General features: G+C 43.9%; 1 protein-coding gene across 4 annotated transcripts in view; it reads left to right on the forward strand.

The window, feature by feature from the left end:
- Positions 1 to 22544, forward strand: part of LOC115177864 (microtubule-associated serine/threonine-protein kinase 1-like) — a 44871-nt gene extending 22327 nt beyond the window's left edge. For 2 of the 4 annotated variants that reach the window (XM_029738857.1, XM_029738858.1), the window contains exons 3-5: positions 20391 to 20479; positions 21012 to 21087; positions 22100 to 22544. In XM_029738857.1, the coding sequence (XP_029594717.1) occupies positions 20391 to 20479; positions 21012 to 21087; positions 22100 to 22208 (274 nt within the window). In that variant the 3' untranslated portion in view covers positions 22209 to 22544. Of the gene's footprint in view, positions 1 to 3138; positions 3362 to 20390; positions 20480 to 21011; positions 21088 to 21770; positions 21942 to 22099 lie in introns of those variants that run through there. The other 2 variants (XR_003872519.1, XM_029738860.1) reach the window with 2 other exon arrangements.
- The last annotated feature ends 219 nt before the right edge of the window (positions 22545 to 22763 follow it).

Consider the following 22763-nt stretch of genomic DNA (forward strand, 5'->3'; position numbering starts at 1 on the left):
TCTACGGTGTGGTTACAATTTGTGAAAGGCTGTCTAGGGTTGTGATTGGTGGATAAGCTCTGTGCACGTGTCGGCGTGCAATTGGGACATGATTCGACATTGGGCTGACAGAGAAGAGACCGTGAGATGCTGCATTTGTAAAACGTTACAACGTTATAACAAAACCTCAATTCTTGCGATACAGGCATTTTCCATATCGAGCTAAAACATAAACTCGAATATATCGGGGGGAAAAAAATATTTATCGCCCAGCCCTACTTCTGGATGATAGCGGGGTGAACAGGCAGTGGCTCGGGTGGTTGATGTCCTTGATGATCTTTTTGGCCGACAGCCCGACAGGATGCTTTTAATTGTGCATCTGTAAAAATTTGTGAGGGTTTTAGGTGACAAGCCAAATGTATTTAGCCTCCTGAGGTTGAAGAGGCTCTGTTGCGCCTTCTTCACCACACTGTCTGTGTGGGTGGTCCATTTCAGTTTGTCAGTGATGTGTACGCCAAGGAACTTGAAGCTTTCCACCTTCTCCACTGCGGTCCAGTCGATGTAGATAGGGGGGTGCACCATCTGCTGTTTCCTGAAGTCCACAATCTTCTCCTTTGTTTTGTTGACGTTGAGTGAGAGGTTATTTTCCAGGCACCACACTCCCAGAGCCCTCACCTCCTCCCTGTAGGCTGTCTCGTCATCGTTGGTAATCAAGCCTACTACTGTTGTGTCGTCTGCAAACTTGATGATTGAGTTGGAGGTGTGCTTGGCCACGCAGTCATGGGTGAACAGGGAGTACAGGAGGGTGCTGGGCACGCTCCCTTGTGGGGCCCCAGTGTTGAGGATCAGCGGAGTGGAGGTGATGTTTCCTACCTTCACTACCTGGGGGCAGGCTCGTCAGGAAGTCCAGGACCCAGTTGCACAGGGCGGGGTTCAGACCCAGGGCCTCAAGCTTTATAATGAGCTTGGAGGGTGCTATGGTGTTGAATGCTAAGCTATAGTCAATAAACAGCGTTCGTACATAGGTATTCCTCTTGTCCAGATGGAATAGGGCAGTGTGCAGAGTGATGGCGATTGCATCGTCTGTGGATCTATTGGGGCAGTAAGCAAATTGAAGTTGGTCTAAGGACCAGTGACTCACAATATGTTTTTATCATCATGGTGATCGGTGACCCTTCCCACCATGTCAGGTCACTTCCTGGTGGGTGTTGTCCATGACCTCTGACCTTTACCTCAGGGCAGCAGATGTCACAACAGGACACTGAACATGGGTGAAGCTAGGTACTCCTCTGTCGCTTTCCCAGTGTCACTCTCTCTCTCTGTAAGATCAGACTCCTCCCTCTGTCTCTCTGTATCTTTGCTTACTGTGTTTCCCAAACTACCATGTTAGCAAAGCAGTACAGATACACACATACTTGTACATTAGTCATCATTAGTGTCCATAAATCCTGGTTTGAGGTTCCGGATTACCTGCTTATTCCTTCCTGATTCTGGGATATCTGGAAAACCTGGGGATTTTTGGAAAGTTACCTGAATTTTGCAACCGTATTAACCTCCCTTCACTGATATGCACGAGTGCTGTCTCCCCCTCTTGTATATTTCAGCCACAGCCTTTATCTCTCAGCTCAGACACCCTACTAGGTAGTGTCCCAAATGGCACCCTATTCCCTATATAGTGCACTACTTTTGACCAGGGCCCATCGGGTCCCGTTTGGGATGCAGCCCTAGTCTACATTAGAGGGACATCTATTTTTGAATTAGTCCCATCAGCATTGCTGTGCAACTGTCAGTCCTGGTCAGCATTTAGTATCATCTTATTTGCTATGTGGATAAGATTTGTTGAATCATTTTGTGCTCTCTGTTCCTATCTTATGACGTTCTCCCTTGACTGTGTGTGTTTTTGTGTGTGTGTGTGTAGTATTGCAATTGGACTGTCGGATTTGTTTAATTATTTTGTCGAGTGTGTGTGTGTGTGTGTGTGTGTGTGTGTGTGTGTGTGTGTCCGTGTGCCAGTGCACTTGTGTGTGTCCTCATGATGACGTTTTTCCTTGGCAGTATGTGTGTCCTCATGATGACGTTTTTCCTTGGCAGTATGTGTGTCCTCATGATGACGTTTTTCCTTGGCAGTATGTGTGTCCTCATGATGACGTTTTTCCTTGGCAGTATGTGTGTCCTCATGATGACGTTTTTCCTTGGCAGTGTGTGTGTCCTCATGATGACGTTTTTCCTTGGCAGTATGTGTGTCCTCATGATGACGTTTTTCCTTGGCAGTATGTGTGTCCTCATGATGACGTTTTTCCTTGGCAGTATGTGTGTCCTCATGATGACGTTTTGCCTTGGCAGTGTGTGTGTCCTCATGATTACGTTTTTCCTTGGCAGTGTGTGTAGTGTTGTTGCACTCAATGCTCCTTTCTGCAATATCTAGTGCAAATGTATGATGTCACAGATCATCATACAGTTGTTGGAGAAAAGGAAGGATTTTATGAAATGGCAGGGTGGTTGTTTGTTGGAGAGAGGGAGGGAGGGAGGAAGGAGAGAGAGCAAGAGATGAGAGGAGAGGGAGGTAGGGGAATGAAAGAGAGGGGTAAGGGAGGAGAGGGGTAAGGTACAAAATGACATATCCTATTGCTGTTGTCATTCGATTCCTACTGCAATTGCTGTTTCAAGCTTTCCAATAAGTACCAGTCTCTGTTTTGGTAGCTGCCCACCCGTGCTGCTGTCATCTCACACACACACACACACACACACACACACACACACACACACACACACACACACACACACACACACACACACACACACACACACACACACACACACACACACACACACACACCAAGCTGTCACCTCATCCCTCCCTCCCTCCCTCTCTTGCTCTCTCTTCCTCTGTCTTGTCATTTACATTAGTCCACAGTCCACTGCTCTCTGCTCTCCTCCCTCAGATAGCTTTCACACTCACACACATCCCTGCTGTTATTACTCTCTATACCCCCCCCTCCATCGTTCTACACTTCCTGCCCTTGAGAGCAGCCCCGGAATCCTCCCTCTTTCCGAGAGGGAAGCAAGGCAGTCTGTTCCCTCCCTCTTTTTCTCTCCTCTCTGTCACGCTCTCCCTCTCTCGTTCTCTATCGCTCTCTCTCTCTCTCTTTCGCTGTCTGTAGCTCTGCTGACATTTCCTCTCCACCCTCTCTCTTTCCCTCTCTCTGACACACACACACACTCCCCGTCAGGCTGCCATGCTGGTGCTGTGGAGTGTGTATTCAACCTCTTGACTGCCTAGCTGCTTGTGTGTCTGTCTGTCTGTGTGGCTCAGCTAGTCTCCTGTGGGTTTGCCAAAGCAGCACAGCACATCCTGTAGCAACATGTTTCGACGCACGAAAAGGTAATGGCAGAGCTTCTCTGTTTTTTTCCCTTCTACTGTAGACCTAATGTCATCCGTCTTTCTCTCTCCTTTTATCTCGTTGCTTATCGGTCTGTCTTCTCTCAGTTATTTTCTAGTGTCACCCCCTGTCTCTCTGTGTAGTGATAACGTTAACCGCAAAGCTCTCTGAATCTCTCTCTCTCTTTATTTCTCTGTCTCTCACCGTGGACCTGGTTTCATCTCCCTTTCTTTCTGTCTTGTCATAGCATTAGGTGGAGGTTTAATAAAGGTGTTGTTGTTGTTGTTGTTTTGATGGTTGTCAACCTCCGGCCAGCTCTCATGCTGTGTCACAGTTGTCCCTCTGTCTCGTATTGGCACTGGTGTGTGTGTGTGTGTGTGTGTGTGTGTGTGTGTGTGTGTGTGTGTGTGTGTGTGTGTGTGTGTGTGTGTGTGTGTGTGTGTGTGTGTGTGTGTGTGTGTGTGTGTGTGTGTGTTTTACTATACTTGTGAGCACCAAGTCCTCACAAGAATAGTAAAGCAACTAAAATTCAGAGAAGGGAGGACATTTTGCCTGTGCTCACTTTTAAAAAGGCTATTTTAGGCTTAGGGGTTAGGTTAGGGTTAAAGTTAGAATTAGGGTTAGGTTTAAGGATAGGTTTAGGGTTAGAGTTTAGGGAAGATAGGATTTTGAATGGGAATCAATTGTTGGTCCCCAAGAAGTCATCACAAGTATAATGAGGCATGAGGCGGCAGGTAGCCTAGCAGTTCAGTGTGTTGGGCTAGTAACTGAAAGGTCGCCGGTTCGAATGCCGAGTCGACTTGGTGAGTAATCTGTTGATGTGCCCTTGAGCACTTAACCCTAAGTGTGCACGCATGTGTGCATGATTTTCTCTGTTCCATATGATGTAATGAACCTCCCTTGGTGAGCGTGTTGGTGATGCACATGTATTTGGGATGTTGTAGGTCAGTGTTTCCAAACCCTGGTCCTCCAGGTTAGTATAGCCCTGGACAAACACACCTCCTTCAACTCATTGAGGGCTTGATGATTAGTTGACAAGTTGAATCAGGTGTTCTTGTCCAGGATTACAATGTGTACTGTTGGGGGAACTGGAGGACCAGGGTTGGGAAACACTGTTGTAGATGATTGATAGACATGTTACACACACAAACAGGCAGTCATACACAGGACTCTGGAGGTTTGTGTCTGGTCAGTGGCCTAGCCACTTGTCAGAGATAGGATTCAATGCTGTGCTATAAATACCGTGGTGTCTGGGTTAGAGGCTTCTGTAGGGGAGGGTCAATGCTGTGCTATATATACTGTGGTGTCTGGGTTAGAGGCTTCTGTAGGGGAGGGTCAATGCTGTGCTATATATACTGTGGTGTCTGGGTTAGAGGCTTCTATAGGGGAGGGTCAATGCTGTGCTATAAATACTGTGGTGTCTGGGTTAGAGGCTTCTGTAGGGGAGGGTCAATGCTGTGCTATATATACTGTGGTGTCTGGGTTAGAGGCTTCTGTAAGGGAGGGTCAATGCTGTGCTATATATACTGTGGTGTCTGGGTTAGAGCGCCTTCCCCATCTCTACCACTATTTTGTATTCCCTCCCTCCCATCATTCCCTCTCTCTCTATCTGCCATAGTACACAATCCCAGTTGTCCTGCAGCGTTTTATTTCCGACTTCATCTCATCTGCTCATAGGAGGATTAGTATAAATCCCTTTGTCCGATGGCAGCAGTGTGTGTGTGTGTCTCTCTATCTCTCTCTCTGTGTGTGTGTGTGTGTGTGTGTGTGCATCTGTGTGCGTGTGTGTGTGTGTGTGGGTGTGCATCTCTGTGTGTGTGTGTGCATCTCTTGTGTGTGCATCTCTCTGTGTGTGTGTGTGTGTGTGTGTGATAATACCTCCAGCACCCTGTCTCAAGGTTTCTTCTACAGCTCCATCTCTGTAATCTCTTTGTATGAATCTCCCCCAGGAGGAAACATTGTTCTCTGATCTGATGATGATAATCTTCATTAAATGACACTCCATGTAGTAGGTCAGAGATTTGTTGTACTTACTTGTCATGCAAGGCATGTTTATGTGTGTAGCTTCTAGCATAACGTGGGTGGTAGTGTGTCTTATGTTCTTATCAGGGTATATCAGTGTTTATGTACAGTATGTGTGTGCGTGCTTGTGTGTGTGTCACTGTCTGCCTGCATGTGTGTGTGTGTGTGTGTGTGTGTGTGTGTGTGTGTGTGTGTGTGTGTGTGTGTGTGTGTGTGTGTGTGTGTGTGTGTGTGTGTGTGTGTGTGTGTGTGTGTGTTTGCAAGCCGCTCGTTCTTGGCCGACTCTCTCAAGCTGTCTCAATTAGAGAAGGAAGATGCTTTGTGCCCGTGCCCGGAAGGATAGATAGAACGAAGCGGAGGAGGAGTGTAGAACAGGAGAGGGGAAGAAGGAGTGGGGTGTAAAATGAAAGGCAGAGCCTGAGGTACAGTCTGGGCCTACATTTAACAGCAGCCCACTGGGGTTAACTCAGCACTCTAAACAGACTCTCTCTTTTCTTTAGTTTTTCTTCCACTCTTTATTCTTTTATTTTTAGATGTACTCAAAATTTAGCTATACTCAAAATTCATTCTCTCTCTCTTTCTCTCTCTCTCGATCTCTCTTTCTCGCGCTCTCTCTTTTCTGTCTTCCTCAAAGAATGTCATTTGAAAGCTAGTATAGAGGAAAGAGGGAACAAGAGAAAGAAAGAGTGTGTTTGTATGTAACCCCTCATCAGGTGTGTGTTCTATAGATTTACATTGCAACGTGGTTGAAGTCCAGATTTACATTGCAGTCATATCAGTTGTGTGCCACCATGTTGTTAACCCTACGCCCCCAGTCAATCAATGCTATTGATGTTGTGGTTATGCACAGAGCCTTCTCTCCTCTGTGTTAAGCTACGTACACTAGCAGACTAGCTAACGTGAAAGCAGATTGGTGTAGTTCTCTCTGTGCGCTATTGGAATCTGACTGCTACAGATGTAGGATCTTAATTTGATCATCCTGTTGCTGGAGGAAATGTTTAACAGACTTGATTTCCCCTCACGAAAAATGTATCAACCATTCATTATAATCCACTTAATAATTCACCTTTCCTGTTGCTGCAGGATTATTTTCCTGCTTAATATCCTACCTCTGTACTAGCAGGTGGGCAGTAGTCAAAACAGAGCGCAGGGAGTACATCACTTTGGGTGTTTTTGGATAGCAGGTGTACACACTAGCTCCCCCAAAACCATTAGTGACTCAGTGTACTGGTAATTACTTGGTTTCTCATCATGATAGCTGAGTAATAATCTTCTTATCCATCTGGATTTCACAACATTGATATTGTAACGCGTGGGTGCAGGAATCAGGCGCAAAGAGCAGAGGGTAGGACGAATGCAATTTAATACAGGACTGAATACGGTCACGCCAAAATACACTAGGCGCAAAACCCAGACCGGGCCAAAACAGGACCCACTACAGTACTGCGTAAAAGCAAATAAACACATCCACCAACACTACACAGGAGAAACAAGCCCGCACAACAGCAAGCGGGCATTTCCAGCTTAAATAGCTCCTAATCAAACCCCAACAAGGAACAGGTGAAAACAATCAGACCCAACCAACCGAAAAGGGAAAAAGGGATCGGTGGCCGCTAGTAGACCGGTGACGACGACCGCCTAGCACCGCCCGAACAGGAAGGGGAACCGCCTTCGGTGGGATTCGTGACAGATATGGTAAACAACTGACTGTAAAGATAAACAATGTGCTCCACTCCACCTTATATAAACTTAGATCAGGTGCTGGGTACTTGTCGAATTGTGGTGATATTGATTGCTGTTGCCTCATGCACGTTGAGGAAAGGCTCATACCCGTGGTAATAAAAATATGTTCATTTAAGTTTATTATCCGGAGTGCTGTCCTATTTTTGTTCTTTAAACAACTGACTGTAGCGTATGTGGCTTGTTGATGGTAAGGAGTCCATGTTCCAAGGCTAAGCATTATAATTCAATCATTGTCATAATAAGAAAAGTATTAGTGTTAATATACACTAGTACAGTATTTTACATAAATGTATTATTCAAAGAACATGGTTTTCCGTAGTGGAGGATTTGACAACCACTTAACCATACGCATCATCAATAATGATATTAAATGTCCTTTAGACTTGGTGTGTATGACACTGTCTGCTTCTGTGTCCCAAACAGCACCCTATTCCCTATGGGTCCTGGCCAAAAATAGTGCACTACATAGGGAATAGGGTGACATTGGGAACGTAGACAATTATATTTTAACGAGGTAATAGTTCCAGGTCATTTACCCTGTGAGGGTCTCAAATGCCACCCTATTCCCTAGAGAGTGCACTGCCACCGTATGGGCCCTAGTCAAAAGTAGTGCACTATGGGGAATAGGGTGCCATTTGGGATGTAGCCCCCCTGCCTGCATAAGGGTCTGTTAACAAAAGCTATAGCTGATTCAATGCACCACCTCCCAGTCTCAGCTCAATATAGCTTTCAGTCAATACACAGTACACAAGATAGCACTGTCCCTCCAAGCTTCTGATGATTGCTGTGTCACTCTACCTCGAAGACACGTTTTATTTTTTACACCTAAAAAAAGCCTAACCTTGTCATCAGTAATAATAGGACCGTTCAAAAGGGGGAAAACATTTACCTCAGTTCAGTCAATAGATATTACAGTAAAGATATTTCAGTGCCTCAATTCGCTTCTGATTCTGCTGTGTCACTATGGCTGCCTTGAAGGCACGCTTTGACACCTCAAGAATATCCTACATAACTTTGTCATAAATCATGATAGGAGAGTTCAAACGTGGTAACCGACTGCCTCAGGCCCACAGTATGACCACAAGGCATAACATAGCCTTTTCATTATTCTGTTTGTTTTAAACCTACGCGCCTGTGACTGACATCATTTTGAATTAAAGACTATAATAGAGCGCAGTTGCCCACCCATTGTTTCAAAAGCATAACAATAACATAACAAAAATAGTTTCTTAAAGAGGCATATCACCTTTATAAAGGGTCATGATAGTCCTTTCATTTTTGAGAAAAATATCTATAGGCCTTTCTACATCTGTGGAGCTATGACATGGACCTAATATCACTGTTATGGACTATCCTATTACTGTTAAAGTGTGCTAGCTGTAGCATTTTGCTAGCTTCCGTCGTGGCTAGCTCAGTCAGTATATTTTGGTTTAACAGCCTGGGCTCCAGATGTGTTGTAGTCAGACTCACTGATGTGTTTCCTAACTAGAACTCCCCTGGAAGGCTACTCTCTCTCTCAGACAGCTCCAGGCCCCGTCATCTTAAATAGACAGACAGGCAGACCTACAGGCCAGAGTTGTCATGTCTTGTCGCCATGCTAGCTACTGTAGCTAGACAGACAAACAGACAGAGAAATAGCTAGATAGACAGACAGAGACAGACATCCTCCTAGATGATGTAGCTACCAGACCTGGGTTCAAGTACTATTTGAAATAATTTAAAATACTTCATCTGTGCTTGATTGAATAATCCCAATACTTTAAACCCTGTCCATCTGGCACTCCAGGCAGGCAAACAATCAAAGTATTTTACCTGATTTTAAATAGTATTTGAACCCAGGTCTGACTGTAGCTATCTAGCAGGGCCAGACTTTTCTCTGTCTGTCGGCATCCTTGTTTTATAGTGTAAAGGGGACAACATGTGTTCATCCCAAATGGCATCCTATTCTCTACATAGTGCACTACTTTTTACCAGATCCTATGGGTCATGGTCAAAAGTAGTGCACTGTATAGGGAATAGGTTGCCATTTGGGACACGGTCCATGTCTTCCTTCCCTTTTATCAGTGGATGTGAAAGAACACCCTGCTGTGAGCAGGCGTAGGCCCTCAAAGGACTTTACAATGTTTCTCACTAAATTGGTCTAGATGGGAAGGTTGGAGCACTCGGATTTTCATTGACGTTTTTGTCTTATCTTTCTTCTCCCTTCCGCCTGGCCTCCCTTTTCCTTCACTCAGTTTCCCTCCCTCCCTTCCTCCCCCTGACTTAGTTTTTCTACCCCCCTCCCTCCATTTTCTCTGACTGAGTTTTTCTATACCCCCCTTCCTCCCTCCCTTTCCCTGACTCAGTTTCTTGACTCCAGACAGCTGTAAATGTTGCAGTCCCCCTTTAAGAAATCCCGAGTAAGTGTCAGAGAAAGTCAATAGACAATAGTGATTGACTGACACACAAACTTCATATTGTGGCTTGACTGTGACCTCTTTCACTGCTTCACATCAGACAGCGGTAAACATTAAGAAACCCGGAGTGTCATAGAAAGGTCACCTGACAGGAAATTGCCTCGGGTCGATCAATATTCTAACGATCAGAAAGGTCTGCATGGTGTCCTGTCTGCCCTGTGACTCAGCATGCAGAAGACGACACTAACGTTACATCAGCACACACTCATGCTCACTGTATAGACCCGTACGCACACAAACATACAGAGGCACACACACACACACACACACTGTCCACCATGATGATATACCCGTATAGATGGGTTGGGAATTACTACACATAGTCTTTAGAACAGTCTACTATGATATACTGGACTAGCAGTCCCTTTAATAAGAATAATTATCATTATAATAATGATAATAATCATCAATATAATAATTATTATAATAATTTGGTGGGTGCTTATATTTGTCCTATTTCAAATGTGTTCATATCCCACCCTCCGTGAGACACGCAGTATGGGAAGACATCCAGTCTCTGTTTCATCTTCTTTTAACTGCGGTTACATAAAATGTAGGACTACTGAAACTACAGATCACCATGCTGCCCATACAGTATCTATGGACATCCATTAAGTCTCTCTCACACACACACACACACACACACACACACACACACACACACACACACTGTTTGTCTTCACGTAATGGTAGCTGTCCTCTGTGTGTCGTCTCTGTGGACATGGCCTTGGTATAGGAACTATAGTCATATAGTCATGTTGAGCAGTTATTTAGAAAGCAATTAACCAGACCACAAAACATAGTGAACTTAAACACAAGCTGGTTTGTCGTCCAAGGATTGTGTGGGTGGATGGGTCGGTGTGTTTGCATCAGAAGTGTCAATGTCAGTATCTTCCTATGATTGTAGAGTAAATAAAATATTGTCTGCTCTGCAATTGACAGAAATGAAATGATGTGAGAAGAGAAGTGGTGCACTCTCACCTTTCACTTTCTCTTTTACTCTTTTGTTCTCTCTACTTTATTCACTGTTCCCCACACAAAGAGCACAATACGCTCAGTTGGTATCCTGTGTGTGTGTGTGTGTGTGTGTGTGTGTGTGTGTGTGTGTGTGTGTGTGTGTGTGTGTTTGTGCACTCATATGTGAGACTATAATGGCAGTGTGCCAGTGAGGGGCCTGCACAGGGGATAATCGCTCTTCACACGAGTCATTACCACTGATTTGACCTTTGACCTGGTGACAGCCACCAGATTGGGTACAGTAGGAAACAACGACAGGATTGGTTGCTCTACTATTTGGAGAAACATGCAGCTCTCCTCTAACTAGCTATCATTCCCTCTACATGTCATCCTCCCCCTTATTCTCTTCATGGTTCTTTCCTCCCCTTTTATGTCTCTTCCTTACTCTTTTTCTTGTTCTGTCAGTCCCCCTCTCTGTTTCTCGCAATGTTTTTTAAATGTAATTTGTCAACATATTGTGATTTGGAATCTACGAGGAAAATACATTGGATTTTAAAAAAGTCATCAACTACGTTGTTTTGTGGGTAAATTGTCCCTCAACTGTTTCCCTCAAAATTTCAAACACATGTCATCATTGTAACCAATTTTCAACACAGACAAACTATGTTGAATTTGTACACTACATGACCAAAAGCATGTGGACACCTGCTCGTCAAACATCTCATTCCAAAATCATGGGCATTAATATGGAGTTGGTCCCCCTTTGCTGCTATAACAGCCTCCACTACTCTGGGAAGGCTTTCCACTAGATGTTGGAACATTGCTGCGGGGACTTGCTCCATTTAGTCAAAAGAGCATTAGTGAGGTCAGGCGATTAGGCGGTGTTTGATGGGTTGAGGTCAGGGCTCTGTACAGGCCAGTCAAGTTCCTATGACGGTGCCACGTTAAAAGTCACTGAGCTCTTCAGTAAGGCCATTCTACTGCCAATGTTTGTCTATGGAGTTTGCATGGCTGTGTGCTTGATTTTATACACTTGTCAGCAACAGGTATGGCTGAAATAGCCAAATCCACTAATTTCAAGAGGTGTCCACATACTTTTGTATATATAGTGTACCTTTGAAACAACGTCAGATCTTCAAGGTAATATCCACTATAAGAATGCAATAGGCTGGACAGCATCTCTTACTGGAGTGTTGATTGATCTGCAGCTATCCCTTTGGTCTCACATCCAGGGTTTTAACCAAGCCCAGCTTATTTTTGATATTTGTCACTGACTACGACCTGCTATCGTGAGAATTATTGTTGTGAAATCTCCACCTAACCTCTACAAGATTGGTGGGACCCCCTCGGGAAGGTTGAGCTAACATATGCTAATGCAATTAGCATGAGGTTGTAAGTAACAAGAACATTTCCCAGGATGTAGACATATCTGATATTGGCAGAAAGCTTCAATTATTGTTAATCTAACTGCACCGTCCAATTTACAGTAGCTATTACAGTGAAAGAATACCATGCTATTGTTTGAAGAGAGTGCACAGTTATGAACTTGAAAAGTTATTAATAAACCAATTAGGCACATTTGGGCAGTCTTGATACAACATTTTGAACAGAAATACAATGGTTCATTGGATCAGTCTAAAACTTTGCACATACACTGCTGCCATCTAGTGGCCAAAATCTTAATTGTGCCTGGGCTGGAATAATACATTATGGCCTTGCTCTTGCATTTCAAAGATGATGGTACAAAAAAATATATTGTATTATCTTTTACCAGATCTAATGTGTTATATTCTCCAACATTAATTTCACATTTCCACATTTCCAAGTGTTTCCTTTCAAATGGTATCAGGAATATGCATATCCTTGCTTCAGGTCCTGAGCTAAAGGTAGTTAGATTTGGGTATATCATTTTAGGTGAAAATTGAAAAAAAGGATCCGATCCTTAATCGGTTTTAAAAGATTCACTTGCTTTCGAAGTCATTCCAAAGGGTTGGTTCAACAGAGCAAATTAACTCTAACCATACTTATCATACATATCAATCATATAACATTTGGGAAGTCATCAACAGCTATTCTATAAATTCAGCTCAGGATTCAACTAAAAATAGCCAATAAATAAAGGCCTTGGGTTTCAAGCTCTGGTTAATTTCAAATAGAATTTACAAGTTAATCATAAATATGTTGGATTCACATCTCCATCTCAACCAAAAATACAAGTTAAAGAATAGGATTAAATCAAATCAAACTGTATTTAAAGTGCATTTAAAATTTGATTTGATTTATTCCTAAACATACATTTTGGGTTGAAATGGAGACGTGACGCCAACAGATCAATTATTCATTTGTAGATAAACTGGAATAAAATACCAGACTCAGTGGCATAGATGGAGCTAAACAAGCAGAAGATCTCCTTCAAAAGTTGATATTTGTTTGCGTTGACAATCAAACACAATTCAATTTCACTTTTTCAATACGGTAAATAGCCTATTACCTTGTCGACAAGTTAACAAATGATATGTTGGATTCACGTCTCCATCTCAACCAAAAATAAAAGTTAAAGAACAGGATTAAGCCAGTGGCTCAGATGGAACTATCCAAGCAGCAGATACTTCTCCTTTAAATGTTGATATTTGGTTGCGTTGTCAACCAAACAGAATTCTATATTACTTTTGTAAGACAGTAAATAGCCTGATGTAAGGCTTTACTGCATTGATCACTTGCACCATGTACTTTAATGCAATCTCAACTAACTGCAATCCAGGTTATTTGGTTGTGCTATTAGATCAAGCACAGTGATAACACATCCAAAAAATAATATAAAAAATAATATTAAGTTGTTGTATAAATAAACAAAATATCTGACATTGTATTCCCATTTGAACTTTATTGTGCTTTTAAATGGTTGAAAGCGCAGTGATAACACATTTAGGTGACAACTAAACCAAAAATCCGACATTGAATTTCCATTAGAATTTGGTTGTGCTTTTAGATGGTTGAAAGCATAGTGATAACACATTGGGAATTCAACAAACGTTTGGCTGTCGTTTTGAGTGGGCGAAAATAGGTTGGAATCTTATTGATGCGTATCTACCAAATATGACCCAATTTTCCACATTGAAAGGATGTGATGTGCCCAGTGGGTTACCTTCTCTTTCACAGAATAGAGAATAGGTTTCACGCTCGTCCTCTTTCAAAGGCAGATTTAAAAGAGAGAGGCTGTGAGAGCATCACAGTGAGTTCCAGGCTAAGACAGATGGAACTGAGCCGTGATATTTTAGCTACGTGTTCCATTGACTTTCCATTACATTTACATTTTAGTCATTTAGCAGACGCTCTTGTCCAGAGCGACTTAAATCTTAAAATAGCTAGGTGGTACAACCACATATCTCTGTTATAGTAAGGGACCTGGGTCTTGACTGCTATCTGGGTCCAGTGTTGCTGCAGCGTGGCCAGGGAGTGGTTCACCTCTTCAGCCTCACTGCGCCAGCTCAACACCTCAAATGGCAGTGGAACAGCACCAAGGGAAAGTCCACCAGCATGCTGTACATGGGCTTCCTGAGATTCTTCTCCACATCCAGGACTTGATCCACTATATTTGGAGCCTCCAGCTTCTGGCCAATCAGCAGCACAGCCATCATGCACCGCACCTGGTGATAGAGAAAGGCCAGTCCTTTGATCTCAAATATGATAGATCTTATGGGTCTGTGGCAGTGGGCATGGTAGGGTGAGCTTGCTGGACAGACTGGACCTTGGCAGACAGGATGGTCCTCTGGAACTGCAGCACTCCTTGCACAGGTTGCGGAAGTCGTGGGTGCCCTCATAGCGTTTGGCAGCCGCTGCCATCAACACTACATCCAGAGCACCGCATGGGAAGTACTAGTACCGGTATGTTCTGGACTGACAGTCGCAGCGTGCACTGAATCCCTGAGCAGCAGGTGACCAGTCGAGAATCCTGGTGTCCTGGGGCAGGACTCTGTTCAGCATCTTCACATAAGGGAGCTCCGCCGCGTCCACTTTGTTCTTGACTTCATCGTCGACATGGAGCGCAAGTCTATGGATATGACCTGGGAAAAGTCACTGACTCCTTTGTCGGTTCAGCCACAACAGTGATAGTTAGAACTCTGGCGATCCTGGATCAGTTGAGTCTTCATAAGAGCCGGGCCTCCACAGTGTTGTCTGTGTTCTCCTGGACAGCAAGCGCAGTGCAACATGGCACCGAGGATGGGTTGAGATATCAAACAGTCGGTCCCTCTTTTTCCTGCCACCAGCATCAGGCTTCTGTTAACCTTCCAAAGATACTCATTGAAGAGGTAGGGTTTCAAATGTTTTCTGAAGATGGGCAGGACTTTGATGTCCTAGCTTCAGGGGAAGATGGTTCCACCATTGGGGTGCCAGGACAGAGAAGAGCTTTGACTGGGCTGAGCGGGAGCTGCCCTCCTGTACAGTTGGGAGGGCCAAGAGACCAGAGGTGGCAGAACAGAGTATTCGGGTTGGGGTGTAGGGTTTGAGCATAGCCTGAAGGTAGGGAGGGGCAGTTCCTCTTGCTGCTCCGTAGGAAAGTACCATGGTCTTGTAGTGGATGCGAGCTTCGACTGGAAGCCAGTGTGGAGTGTGCAGAGGAGCGGGGTGACATGGGAGAACTTTTGATTTAGTCATACACACACACACACACACTGCCATTTGGCCTTTTTTCTCATCAGTTGTTATCACAGCTTTCTCCGCTGTTACTCTGACTGATCACCAGAACCCACAGACAGACAGACAGAGACTGCATGGGCCATTGATTCTCTATAAATCACACAACCACACACTGACTGGCAACTCTACTGTCAAATACTGTCGGAGTGACTGACTGCCTGCCACCGGAAGAGTTTGTAGCCTGGTGAAGTGATGCAGTAGATTATCATGGATTATGAACTGCTGCCCACACAGCAGATTTGCTGCTTCATCATCATGTTTTACCAAATGGGATTTTTATTACAGTGTGACCTCATGAGGTAAAGAGTCAGAAGACACAGCATGGGTTATTGATGTCTAGAAATCACAGATCACACAAGACAGACAACACTACTGACTGGCTGTTAATTAACACTACTGTCAACTACTGACTGACTATCAAACTGACTGATTGACTGCCACCGGCTGACTGCTTGCCTGCTACTGGCTGAGCCTGACATCTGGATTAAATGGATTATGATACAGTAGATTAAAACGCTTTATATGACAGATTATGATGTTTTATGAAACTGCCCACACACCAGATTATTTGATGTTTCATCTGCATGTTTTAGTATAATGTGATGTCATAGAAGTTCAAGGGTCATGTATTGAGATGGGATGTGGGTCAAATGTCATAAAGTCAGAGTGCAAAGTATAAAGTAAGTTCTAGACCTGGTGTTCCCTTAGATTGGTCGAAACATATAGATTCAATAGTTGTTCAGATGGGGAGAGGTCTGTCCGTAATAAAGAGATGCTCTGCTTTTTTGACACCACACTCCAAAATGCAAGTCCTGCAGGCTCTAGTTTTATCTTATCTTGATTGTTGTCCAGTCGTGGTCGAGTGCTGCAAAGAAAGATCTAGTTATGCTGCAGCTGGCCCAGAACAGAGCGGCACGTCTTGCTCTTCATTGCAATCAGAGGGCTGATATTAATACTATGCATGCCAGTCTCTCTTGGCTAAGAGTTGAGGAGAGACTGACCACATCACTTCTTCTTTTTATAAGAAACATTAATGTTTTGAAAATTCCAAATAGTTTGCATAGTCAATTTACACACTGTCATGTCCTGACCATAGTAAGAGGTTATTTTCTATGGTATAGTAGGTCAGGGTGTGACAGGGGGTGTTTTGTGTTTTTCTATGTTTTCTATTTCTACGTTTAAGTTATAGTTTTTCTATTTCTATGTTGTTGTTTTTTGGGTTGATCTCCAATTGGAGGCAGCTGGTCCTCGTTACCTCTGATTTGAGATCATATTTAAGTAGGGGTTTTTCTTCCTGGGTTTTGTGGGTTGTTATATTTTGAGTAGTGTTTGTTTCTCTCTGCGTCACGGTTTGTTGTTTTGTCAATTTCAGTTACTTATGTTTTGCAAGGTTTCATGGATTTAATAAAATGTGGAACTACAAACACGCTGCACCTTGGTCCGCTCCTTTCGACAGCCCTGACACACACAGCTCTGACACACACTTACCCCACCAGACATGCCACCGGGGGTCTTTTCACAGCCCCCAAATTCAAGAACCAAATTCAAGAAAGTGTACAGTATCATATAGAGCCATTATTGCATAGAACTCATATTGCTCAAATGAACAGCAAACCAGTTTTTTTTTTTAAAAACAGATAAAGCAACACCTCACAGCACAACTCCCCTATTTGACCTAGATATTGTGTGTATGCATTGATATGTAGACTATGTGTGCTGTTTTTAAATGTAGTTCTGTCCTTGACCTGTTCTGGTCTATTAATGTTCTGTATTATGTCATGTTCTCTGTGGACCCCAGGAAGAGTAGTTGCTGTTTCATTACACCTAATGGGGATCCTATTAAAGAAAGGAATAATAATGACCTGTTATTGTAACTACAGTATTGTTACAGTAAGGAAGGGGCTGGACGCTGTTTGTGTATCAATGGGACTTGTAGAAAAGGGAAACCAGCTCGAGATGTTTTCGCCGCTCACATGAGTAGTATATTGTGTGACTCGTTTGTGTTGCTATAGTAACCGTGTACACCCAGCCTCACACACACACACACACACACACACACACACACACACACACACCCCTTACTGCTTCGTGGACGGGTCATTGCAGAACGAAGCAAGGAAGAATGTATTCCTCATTTATTTACCTGGTTAAATAAATGAATGATTCAATTCAATTCTGACAGATGTAGCTAACGCTGTCTAGAGATGTGTCTAGTCTGGAGACTGGGCATTAAGGATAAACCAAACTGAACGCGATCATGCTGAAAATGTTTGTCCACCTCAATCAACAAGGTGAACAGAAATGCCATATGATATGCTATCAAAACCTTTATGTTGTGTGATATAGTAAGGACACTGCTCTTGATTTTATGGTGGTCTTGGGATAAAGCCAGCAGCATACACACACACACACACACACACACACACACACACACACACACACACACACACACACACACACACACACACACACACACAATCTAAACCAGATGGAGAGCGGCTGAGCCCACACTACATGACCATAACCGTGACTGAGATTTACCCTGTCACTCAGCAACACCAGAGAGGAGAGAGAAAACACACACACTTGTCTTCTTTTCCTTTCCATTTCTCTCTTTCACCCCTGCCTCTCTATATTCATCTCCCTCTTTCCCATGTTTCCTTCAATTTTTCATTTGTCAGCTCTATCGCAGATCTTTTTCCGTCAGACTATAGTCATGAGAAACGGTATGAAAGACACAGCATGTCATCGCCTGAACATAGTTCCAGTTAGGTCTGTGGATGACTCATCACTTGAATTCATTCTCAGGCTAAGCGTCTAATGTAGTGGAACTGAACTCTGAAGAAATAAAACGAGGTATCTCTATTCTTCTCCTTCACTCATTATTCTCAACCCTGGTAGTCTCTTTCTCCTTTCTCTCTCACTTGTTCTCACACACTCGATTTCTTTGTCACACGTACTCCCCCTCTCTCCCCCCCTCCTCTCCTCCCCATCCCACCCCTTCTCTCTATCTCTATATATGGGTTAGAGAGTTCATTTAATCAAGCCACAGGAGAGGACAGTGACGTTCAGCGTTACATAGAATCCCACTTAGAGGGACCAGTCTGAACCCATAAAGTCCCAGACAGTCCTCCTTCATAAAGAAACTAGATTCATCATTAAGATAATGACACATTTAAAGGTCATGTTAACATTGGCCAATTTAAGTACTGTGTATTCTACACTGTATTATTGATTGTGTGATCAATTGTGAAGGTTAATATACTATTAACCAACCAAATTTAAATAAACATGTAAGATGAAAAAAAGATCAAATAGAAAGATAAAGGAGAGCAAGGACTGGGATGACTCTCTCTCTGTCTCTCAGTATTTTTGTCTGGTTCTTCTCCAGTCCTCAGAGAGTTGGAGTGTAATGGTGTTAAGCCACTTCCAAAACCAAGCCTAATGCATTTCCCTTAAATATTTCACCACCCCTTCTCTCCAAATGTGTGTGTGAGTTCCTTGACAAGCCTCTCCTGGTGCCTGAGTGACACAGAGAGAGATCACTAGGTGGTTTTTGGCTGTTTCCTTGTGTTAGCTGTTCTGACGAGGAACAAACACATGAGAATAAAAAAAAAGAACAGATATGGCAGTGGAGGGAGGGAGGGAGGAGGGGGGGAGGGAGGAGGGGGGGAGGGAGGGAGGAGGGGGGAGGGAGGAGGGGGGGGAGGGAGGGAGGAGGGGGGAGGGAGGAGGGGGGGAGGGAGGGAGGAGGGAGGAGGGGGGGAGGGAGGGGAGGAGGGGGGGGGGGGGGGGGGAGGGAGGAGGGGAGGAGGGGGGGAGGGAGTGCTGTATTTGAAATGCATCAATGCATTATGGAAATTGTCCTCCTGTTTCAGACATGTACGTATACCGCTCGTGCATGTGCGTGCGTGCGTGCGTACGTAGGGTGAATGTGTGTCGTGTACTGACCTGCTCATGCGTGTGTGTGTAATTTACATCCCAGCTGTATAGAGCAGCATGCTATCTGATGCAATGTGGAACAAGCCTAGCCCAGGTCTTTGTCATGCTGTGTTAGCGCTGTGCAGCTCCCTACCGCTTCTCATCTGGCTGACAGCTACCCTTCAAAACCAGCACACTGGAGCGATCTGGCAGAGCAACCGAAACAGACTTGACACGCACACACACATACACACACACACACAGAGGAGAAAAGTGACATTTTTACTGGGGGTCATACAGTATGCCATATTCCTGTTACTATTGTGCTATGCTGACTGTGGTGTAAGTCGTTATTCGGGAGTCATTATTAGTGGGGAATACAGTGTAGTGAGTCACCATTGGTCGACCAGAGATAGAGGAAGGAGGTCGAGGAGAAGGAGGAGAAAGGGAACAGTCTACTGTGGGTGATTTTTCAAGGCTATACCATATTTCTCTCCTATGTTGATAGTGGTGTATAATATGGAGAATAGATATTAGTGAGGGATTTCAGCCAACTACAACATAACACTGTTACTTACGGTTCCCTGACTACAGGAAGTATGGTTGTTATGGTAGAATCACACCTTTTAAAGCCCTCCTCCCGCATAACACCATCTGTGTCACACTCAGTGTGTGTGTCCATGTTTTTTTCTCTTGCATCAGGAGGGTTAATCCTCATTTATATGATAATCTCAACACATCATTACCTGCCCCTCTCCTTCTCTCTCTCCATCTCTCCCTCGCTCCCATCATTATCTCGCATGAGAGGTGTCTCGTCGAAGTTGACAGTGAAGGAAATTGGAAGTCTTTGTTGCCGTGGCTCGTGGTGTGTGTGTGTGTGTGTGTGTTTGTGTGTGTGATCCACAAGGCTTTGTTGCTTTGGCTCTCTCCCCACGTGGTGGGCTGACTTCAATACACCATGTTCTCTGGCCCAATTTGTATGAGCATGCATACACACATTTACACACAGAAGCGCACACACGCTTACACACACACATGCGTTCAAGCTCAGAAGCACACAGCCACACAAACACGCACTCACACACACACACATGAAAGTACACACGATCACACCCGACTTTCTCATAGATATTACGTTAAGAGTGGTAGATGCTGTTAGATGGTGACGTTATCACCTCTTTGACTGTGTTTCAGATAATGATGGCCTGTGTGTTTGTGGCTGTGTGTGTTCTAGTTGCCGGACCAGTAACCGGAAGAGCCTCATTCTAACCAGTACATCACCCACTCTCCCTCGACCACACTCACCTCTCCCTGGACACATAGGTAAGGAAATTGGTTATAATTAAGCATTAAGACATGAAGTGGTGTGGTATATGGCCAATATACCACGGCTAAGGGCTGTTCTTATCCACAATGCAACGCAGAGTGCCTGGACACAGCCCTTAGCCGTGGTATATTGGCCATATATCACAAACCCCCGAGGTGCCTTATTGCTATTATAAACTGGTTACCAACGTCATTAGAGCAGTAAAAATAAATGTTTTGTCATACCCGTGATATACTGTCTGATATACCACAGATATCAGCTAATCAGCATTCAGGGCTCAAACCACCCAGTTTATAATAACAGTTAATACTCTATTTACAGTGATGTATAATGGGCCAGTTTGGTTCTTTGTAGCTCAGTTGGTAGAGCATGGTGCTTGTAAGGCCCGGGTAGTGGGTTCAATTCCCGGAACCACCCATACTTAAAATGTATGCATGCATGACTGTATGTTGCTCTGGATAAACATTTCTGCTAAATATATTAACTATTATAATTGGCACTTCATGTTTGTTTCCTGTCTCTCCACAGGAAGTAGTCCATTGGACAGCCCAAGGAACTTCTCCCCCAGTGGCCCTGCCCACTTCTCATTTGCCTCCTCTAGAAGGTAAATAGCGTTTGGAATACTCAATACATCTGCTGTTTACATATAAAGAGATTATATCAAGTTATATAAAGGGATTAAAAACCAGCAAACGCTCTTGGCAGGTCCCTTTTTATGATCCTATAATCTAATCTAGCAGCAATATCTCTAAATCAGATAATCCTACAACAACTAAAAAGCCTTTGGCTACACTGCATAAACAAACACATTGTCATACCAATACCGCCATAGTAGCAATCAACTGGCCATTATTTTTTGAAGGAATATTTGTGGTTTTGTGGGCAGGCAGGATAGTAGAGAGGAAAGACAGAGAGAGTTGCTGAAATAGCAGTAGGCTGGATTTGAACCCCTGCTGCAGCCGTATATGTGCTCCAGAGGCAGTAGCTTAGAACGCTAGACCACCCTAGGCCTCGACTGACCATTTATTTAAGCAGTGACAATATTCCAGTGGCACACACACAGTGAAAGGGAATTCAGTAAGGTTATTTACACCATTATGCTGGACAGAGACAATTTCCCCTCTTTGCACTCCCCTGTCACATGGCATGACAAAGTGTGGTGTGTGTGTGTGTGTGTGTGTGTGTGTGTGTGTGTGTGTGTGTGTGTGTGTGTGTGTGTGTGTGTGTGTGTGTGTGTGTGTGTGTGTGTGTGTGTGTGTGTGTGTGTGTGTTTATGTGCGCGCACAGACGGATGGGCCTCTGAGTGCCAGGATGTAGCCAAAACCAACATCCATCATGACTCCAGCAGTATCAGACAGATAGAAGGACCCACAGAGAGAGGGAGAGAGATATGTGTAGCAGGTCCCCAGGGAAGCAGAGGAAAGGAAGGGATTATTGGCGCAAAAGGCAATCCAGGAGGTGTGAAAGAAATGTGAAACATTAAGCTTTCTGACTTTTTGGACAGAAGGAACTATCTATTGTAACACATGACGCAATTCTTCCTGCTCTCTTCCTAACCCCCCCCTCTCTCTCTCTCTCACTCCCACCCTACCCCTCTCTCCCTCTCTCTTTTGCAGGGCGGACGGTCGAAGATGGTCCCTGGCCTCTCTCCCCTCCTCTGGATATGGCACCAACACACCCAGCTCAACGGTAACTACAACTGACCCATTTTTACACAGACGGTAAAATGTGTAAGAACGTGTAAGAACAACAATCTCTAATGACAGTTGTCCTTATTATCATTTATTGTCCTAACTATTTATGTTGTTTCATCTGTGTCTGAAACGGACAAAAGAAAACTCAAATAAAAAGACTAAAATCATTGTAATAACTCGTCCATTTGAACACCACACTCTAGAGGTTCTTTCATATTACCAACATGACATGATCTAGCAGCATGGAGCTCTTTGACCTTATTATCAGAGTTACTGTTCCTTTCCTCAAGGCACTTCCATTGCTTCATGCCTTGGTCCCTGATTTGAGTAGACTTGACAGTTGAAAGCAGGACAGAGGAAAAACTATCCAGTCTTTTTCTTCATAATAACCACCATATAACTGTTAAAGGGGCAATCTGCAATTCAAACCATAATCAGTGGAAGTAGTAATTGCAGATTGCTCCTTTAAGTCATGACACATCTGATAGGGCGAAAATCATTTTTATTCTAGCTCTCATTCATGCAAATTACATTAGTGAAACTTGACATTCCATGCATGAATATGTATTTATACGCTAGAATGTAT

Source organism: Salmo trutta, chromosome 38, assembly GCF_901001165.1.
Source record: "Salmo trutta chromosome 38, fSalTru1.1, whole genome shotgun sequence".
NCBI lineage: Eukaryota > Metazoa > Chordata > Actinopteri > Salmoniformes > Salmonidae > Salmo > Salmo trutta.